We start from the raw sequence: 7,500 nt of genomic DNA on the forward strand, positions 1-7,500 counted from the left end.
ATATATATATATATATATATATATACACATATATATATATGTATATATACATATATAAACATATATTTACATATATATATATATATACATACACACATACATATACAGATACATATATATATATATTTATACTCTTTTACTTGTTTCAGTCATGCGGCCGTGGTCATGCTGGAGCACCACTATGGTCTTTGTAACTTCCCCAATCTGGGTGTTTCATATCACCACTCCTGTGTGTGCCTTTGTCCCAGCTGTTGGTACATTTGGTGAATAGTGGTGTTTGATTTCCTCTACCCTCGTCTGTACCTCATATCGAGCTGTTGATTCATCCGCTGTTGTGGAGAGGAGGATGTCTAGTTCTTTTTTGAAAACATCTACTTCCACCTTATGCAAATTTCTTAATTTACATAAGGTGGAAGTAGATGTTTGAACCCTAGACTATTGCAATACCTGGTCCTGGGTTCAGATGGAGTGGATGGTACCTTTGGTCCAACACAATGGGGCCAGTTCTGACATTTGTATAACGCTCAATTCCAAAGTTAGATATTAGCCTCTCTGGGATTTTCCGTATGTAAATTATTGCATATCTCTCACGCCTTCGCTCCAGGGAGTAAAGCTGTAGTTTTCTCAGCCTATCCCTGTAGCTCATCCACTGCACTGTTTCAATCTGTTTAGTGTAATGGCGTTGGACTGCTGTTAATTTGGCAGTATGTGCTGACCATAACTGGGAGCAGTAGTCCAGGCGGCTGAGAACAAAGGTTCTTCACAGGGTCAACAGAGTTTCTTGGTTTCTTCTCTTGAAGGACCTCAGTATCCATCTTGCCTTTTTTCTGCACTCTTCTGCCATCTTGTTTATGTGTATATAAAATGATGCATCATTTCACATACTTGATCCCCAAGTCTTTCACTGCCTGTGACTCTGGGATTGTAGTGCCTTCGGGTCCTGTAAATGTATATTGTACTGTATTTGTCAGTTGATAGTGCAGTGCTTGAAATTTTCCAGCATTAAACTGCATGTTGTTTATTTCGGCCCGCTTGTATATTGAGTTTAGGTTCCACTGTAAGCTCGTGACATCATATTGGTTTTTTATTGCCTGTGATAATTTTGTATTGTCGGCATAGCTAATGACAGTGGCTGTCCGAGTGACTGTGGGAATATCTAAGAGGGCTATTATGAACAGTAATGGCCCTAGAACAGTTCCCTGGGGGACACCACTTAGGATTTGAGTTTCCCCAGAAAGGGCACCATTGGCTGCAACCACCTGACTTCTGTTTCTAAGGAAGTCATGCAGCCACTCTCCCAGTTTACCAGGGATACCAAAGTCTTGTAGCTTATGACTTACCATGCCATGATCTACCTTATCAAATGCCTTTCCGAAGTCAAGGTATATCACACTGACATCTGAATGGTCAAGCAGCTGTTTCAAAACCCAGTGATAGTGCTGCAGGAGCCGTGTGAGGCAGCTTATAAGTATCTATATGTATATATATATATATATATATATATATATATATATATATATATACAGAGTGCAGGGGGATGTGGGGATACGTAATCATCAGTATATTACTCTCTTAAAACAAATTAAATCGCCTTTATTTCTTTTAGATACCCTACTGGCAGATAAAATGCTAACACAAGAAATGATAAGACATGTAGTCATTGTTACTACATGCGCAGAACACAACAATTTTGAAATTATCAACTTTCTAAATGTTGCATGATCTTTTATACACAAATTGCGGAGGAAATTGCAAGACTTTGGAAGGAATATTTTTACAGTATCAAAGAAAAAAGATCATTATAAACATTTATAGAATTCATTCATTGGATTCAAAGCATTATTAAGGAGATCCTGAAAAATCAATGCGGCCACGACCAAAGCATCTCAGGTGTTGAAGAGGACCAGTAGAACTGTGGTGCACGATGACATTCGATACAATTCGTATATACCGAAGAGAGACCAATTCCTGTCAAGATAGACACAGGAAAGCATTCTGATTTGTGCAAAGCGCTTACTTAACAGAATTGAAAACCCGCTCGAACTTGCTTTGGCTCTTCTCTGATGAGAAAAACTTCGACCAAAACCAAATGTCTAGCAGCAGAAATAACAGTTGTTTATGTGCACAACTTTCTGATGTTCCTGGAATGATGTACACTATGCACACTAAGTGTCCAGCAACTATGATGGTTTTAGGAGTGATGGACGACGAAGGTCATGTCACTCCAACTCACATCTTTATACAAGATGTTATATTTAATGCTTCTGAAAATGTTGAGATGCTGGATACAGTTGTTAAGCCCTAGATGAATGAAGTACACAATACAAAGCCATATGCTATTCATCGAGACCCATCACCTTCTCACAAAGCACATGTAACTCAAGAATAGATGTAAGGCAATTTTTACGATCATGTACCACTAAACTTATGGCCTCCAAACTCGCCAGATTCATATCCCATGGACTGCAACGTTCATAGGGGTGTTGAAAGGGAGACTAATTGACTTCTTCACTATACATTAACTTCACTGAAAACCGCCATTGTCCAAGTGACATCCGAAATGAATAAGGACCATTCAGTGCAGGCATGTCAACGATTCTGGCCCCCTACTGAATCAGTCATGCCTCTCGCAACCTTCCCATCTACACACACACACACACACACACACACACACACACATACACACACAAAGTTTTACAACAAAAACAATTTATTATTGATTAAAATGGTATACGGGTATGTTTGTATGTGTGTGTGTGTGTATACGTACATATATATGTATACACATATTTGCATAATTGCTTATTTATATTTGACAATAGTAATTTCAGATCTAACCTCTAACAACATATCCTATGTAACTGAGATCATTCCTAGCTAACTCAATATCATTGTCCAGTTCTGGCATACCAGCAGCAATGCACTCATTTAATACTTTTTCCAAATGTTGTTTATCATCCTGATTCCTGGCTCTTTGAAGTTTTTGGCGCAATATTTCCGGTGTCTTAAAGCCTAATAATAGAAGCAGAACAATGAATGGAATGATTTCTTCAAAGTTTTTGGTAATTAATGAGATATATTGCATGCTACATTACTTATTATATGTCATTGTGTTAAGAATTAATCATTTGTAGACATGCTCATTCATAAATATTGTTTTATACTTTAATAATAACATTTAAATATAAATATCGTGGTCACAGTTACAAAAACGTCTTAAAAGATGCATGAATGTGGGCGGACAGGGAAAGAATTATTTACTCGAAGTGCTAGAAAGTCAGAAAATATCTGATTAAAATACATCTATTATTAGTATAACAAGATATAAACTTCAATTAGTACAAGGTATAAACTTCAATCCTGTGCTAAAAACTTGAATTTCATAGAAAACAGTACAAATGTTCTGTAAATTTGAGAAGTGAATATTTTGACTGTTTGTGTGTTTGTTGACTGCTTTTTTAAAATTGTTAAAGGAGTGACAAATTCAAATAAAAGGTCACCCTCATTCTCCCAAAGAAAAAAAATTCTTGGTTTCAAAATATTTGTACTGTGACAATTAAAAATGTATATATAATGCTAACCTCCACGGCCTCCACCAAGACTTTCTAATGTATCTCTTGCATTTTTCAGGTAGGGGCTCAATTCAAGGTAACCAGTATTTTCACACTCTTCAATAGCTTTGCTTAAACTCTCTTTATTTTTACTTAAAATTGCTTTCGACAATTTGCCCAGTAAATCTTGAGTGCTCTTCGCCGTTCCTGATCCCCCACGTAGAACATGTAAACTATCTCTAGCACGACTGATATCAGAATCCAAATCGGACATGCCAGCCGATAAACATTCGTTTATACATTTCTCTAGACCAACAATATCTTTTCTTTTCTCAGCTGTCTTAATTTTCTCTCGAAGAGTGGCAGATGTTTTGGATCCTGAGAAATATAAATTTTTTAACAGAGTCATAATATGGTTTTATAAAATTAAAATGTTGATATAATTACAATAATCGCTTCTTGAGAATGTTTATTTAACAAGACGAAGTTATAATGTGCCAAGTTTCTTCCTTATAATTTTTTTCTCATTAATGTTTAATGTATTATTGAATATACGATAGCGAAAGTAATGAGACTGGCAATATTTAAAGAACTTCAAATCGTTTATCTTTTAAAAGATATTAAATCGAAAGCAAACTGATTTCATCTTGTTACAGAACAGTTATCTAAGTCAAAATTAAGAACATATCTATCAAACAATAATCATGAAACATATCGCATGTTCATACAGAACAATGTAAAGCTTTTAAAGTAATTATCATCGTGATCCTGACCTCCACGACCACCACCTAAGCTTTCTAAGACATCTCTTGCTTTACATAGATCGATGCTTAATTCAGGATATTCAGCTATTTCACATTCATCAATAAGCTTTGCCAAATTTGATTTGTCTTTGCTTCTCGTAGCGTCTTGTAATTCACTTCTAAGAATTTCAACGGGTTTACGTTCTAGTTTTTTTTTTAAATATAAAAGAAACAGATGAAAAGAAAAACAAAAATATAAAGTAAACTGAATATAAAAAATATACAGGTAACCTAACATTATATCATTTCTCAAGCTTTTGATTGAACCACAGAATATTTCTCTCTATGCTTACGTTAGTACATATTGTAATCGTCTTGCGAACATGTGCTAAACTTTGTATAAAGCATAGAAACATGAAATTGACCGTGTAATTCATCTTAAAACTTAAGTATGTATGACACCTATTGACTGATATGGACTGGTGATTTACTCAATCAAAAGGTTTCGTCAAATAACTTTATAGCAACCAGACTATAACTAATAGACAGTTAAATAAGATGCATCTTAGGTGATACTATCCTAATTTTCCATGGTATATTAGATTGCCATTTCGTTTTAAATAGCAGTGAAATTCCTATAGACATTGTTTAGGCTATGGTTCATTTCTTTAATATTTAAATGTTTAAAGAATCTAATTATATCTCAAATCACTACAACTTAAAATGGCTTGGGTACACGCCATCGTTAGATTTTACAAGTGAAACTGACTCACAAATGAGTTTTAAATTTTATTTTTAGCTTTTTTCTGGTTCATAAAGTGAACAAAGCAATAAATAAACTGGCCTACAGAAGACGAGTCTACAGAGTTGTCTTTTCGAATCTTATCAACGGTCCTACACATTGTGTTTATTACCGAAGAAATTATTTCGCAACGATATATTTCATGGAATAATTACAAAGTGTTAAAATTACAAAGTGTTAAAATTACAAAGTGTTACTGATATAAGCAGAGGCAGTACTGTCGAAGTGATGAGTTTCTGCTCATTTGCATTGTTACATATTTCCCATTGTCCTCCCTAAGTTTTGAAGATTTTATAAGTGCTGTGGTTATACTCATTCGAATTAGGTAATAAACACACGCACTCACACACACACACACACATACACAAGCATATATATATATATATATATATATATATATATATATATATATATATATATATAAAAGAACAGTTTGGCTCAGCTCTGTCTCTTTTTCACTTCTCTCTCTATACATATGCATGTATGTATGTATGTATGTATGTATGTATGTATGTATGTATGTAGGTAGGTAGGTAGGTAGGTAGGTAGGTATGTAGGTAGGTAGGTAGGCAGGTAGGTACGTAGGTACGTAGACAGGTAGGTATATTGAGACGTTGCAGTATCACATTAATTATTTTGGTGTGTTATATAAATGAAAAGACTCCTTATGTAACCTTTAAAGTCCTGTTTCAAATGCTTTAATGCTTTTTTCGCTTGGAGTATTTCAGAATCCAACTCTGACATGCCTAAAGCTATGCTAGAGTTAATGGTTTTTTCCAATTCCGATTTATCTTTTTCTTTAATTGCAGTTCTTATTTTGTTCCGGTAAATATCTGATGTCTTGGAACCTGGACCAATCAAATAATATAAATGATATTTATGACATTTGACAGTACACAAATTCAATATTTCTAATGAATACTAAATCACGATCACATCCCACCCTCGACGGTGTAAAAGCAAAGTAAATCACGATGGCAATATTTAAATACAAAAGCGACATTGACAGTACTAAAATACTGTAATTTATTGTTCGGTGTTCTAAAGTCTCCACCATTTCCACCAATGTAGCGTCATTAATAGCATTGATATATACTCAATCATTAGTCTTCAGATTTGAGAGGAATAGAATTGGGGATATGTTTCCTCTGCTTATCCCAAGAGTATTAGTTACATAAGGCATTTCAAATCCCTTCAATTAGCAGAAGATACAGTATCTACAATATGGGTTTGCCGACATTGTTGGCTAAAATGGAAACAACAGAATAGTCATATAGTGTTCATTTGTCATATAGTGTTAGATCAGGTTTTTCTAATAGAGCAATACTTATTAAAAGTGGCTGTCATTTAATTCCATTTACTTAATTAAAGTAATTCGATAATGCTCGTCACCATGCGAAATATTTAATTGATTTTAAGTAGTAATTTTTAATTATACGTTGTAAAATTTCGTGTTGTAAAAATCATGCATGCTTAATTAAAAATTCTATATTCCACATATATATTCCTTGTTTTTAAGAAGTGACAAAATTACATCAGTGTTTTTTTCTATGCGCAAAGTTAAGAATTGGCTAACAATGTACCGAATATATTTTCATTTAAAACATGAATTACAATTACGAGTGAGAAACACATGATAGTTATCTAACCTCCATAACCTCCACCAAGCGTTTCCAGTGTAGCTCTAGCTTTCTTTAAATCGTGGCTTAATTCAAGATAACCGGCAGCCTCACACTCATCAATAGCTTTATTCAGGTTGCCTATATTTTTACTTGATATTGCTTTCGTTAGCTCATCATGTAAAATTTCGGAGGGTTTCTTCTTTCCTGTTCCCCCACAGAGAATATCTAAACTGTTTCTGGCCTCGATGATGTCGGGACTTAACTTCGGCATGCCAGCTGCTACACATTCATTTATAACGTTTCTTAGGTCATCAATATCTTTTCTTTCTCTAGCCGTCTTAAGCTTCTTACGAAGGATGTCAAGAGATAAATATCCTGAGAAATAAAACATTTCATATTAGAAGAGATAGCTTTGGTTTATAAACATGTACTAAATATAATACAATTTCACTTGAAGTTAGGGTAGGGAGAGACTTGTCTCTTGGGGGGGAAAAAAGCATCAGTTGCCAATGGCAAGTATCCTTGCACTTTGACAATAAGGCTATTAGTTGAAAGATACCTGTTGTTATTTTATTGTTGTTTGTATATGTGTAAATGAGTAACATTTTCTTCGTATTTTTCGTTTTTGTTTTTGTCTTTCTTGTCGTACACATTCCCTTCTTTTCTCCCTAAATAATTAATGCTCTTAGTTTAGATAATTAGAGTCAGACAGATGTGAGCAGTCTCAAGTGTAACCGGACGAAACTGTAAGGAGAGCAGGTCACGAAGGTATTTATATATAG

The 7,500-nt window shown here is 34.4% G+C and overlaps 1 protein-coding gene across 1 annotated transcript in view; it reads right to left on the bottom strand.

Moving 5' to 3' along the window:
* LOC106876157 (uncharacterized) overlaps positions 1–7,500 on the bottom strand; it is a 183,111-nt gene that overhangs the window by 162,525 nt on the left and 13,086 nt on the right. Inside the window, exons 10-14 of the mRNA XM_052969507.1 lie at positions 6,746–7,093; positions 5,771–5,944; positions 4,325–4,498; positions 3,582–3,929; positions 2,839–3,012 (exon numbers count right to left, since the gene is read on the bottom strand). Of these exons, the coding sequence (XP_052825467.1) occupies positions 2,839–3,012; positions 3,582–3,929; positions 4,325–4,498; positions 5,771–5,944; positions 6,746–7,093 (1,218 nt within the window). The remainder of the gene's footprint in view (positions 1–2,838; positions 3,013–3,581; positions 3,930–4,324; positions 4,499–5,770; positions 5,945–6,745; positions 7,094–7,500) is intronic.

Source organism: Octopus bimaculoides, chromosome 7 (genome assembly GCF_001194135.2).
Source record: "Octopus bimaculoides isolate UCB-OBI-ISO-001 chromosome 7, ASM119413v2, whole genome shotgun sequence".
In the NCBI taxonomy this organism is placed as follows: Eukaryota; Metazoa; Mollusca; class Cephalopoda; order Octopoda; family Octopodidae; genus Octopus; species Octopus bimaculoides.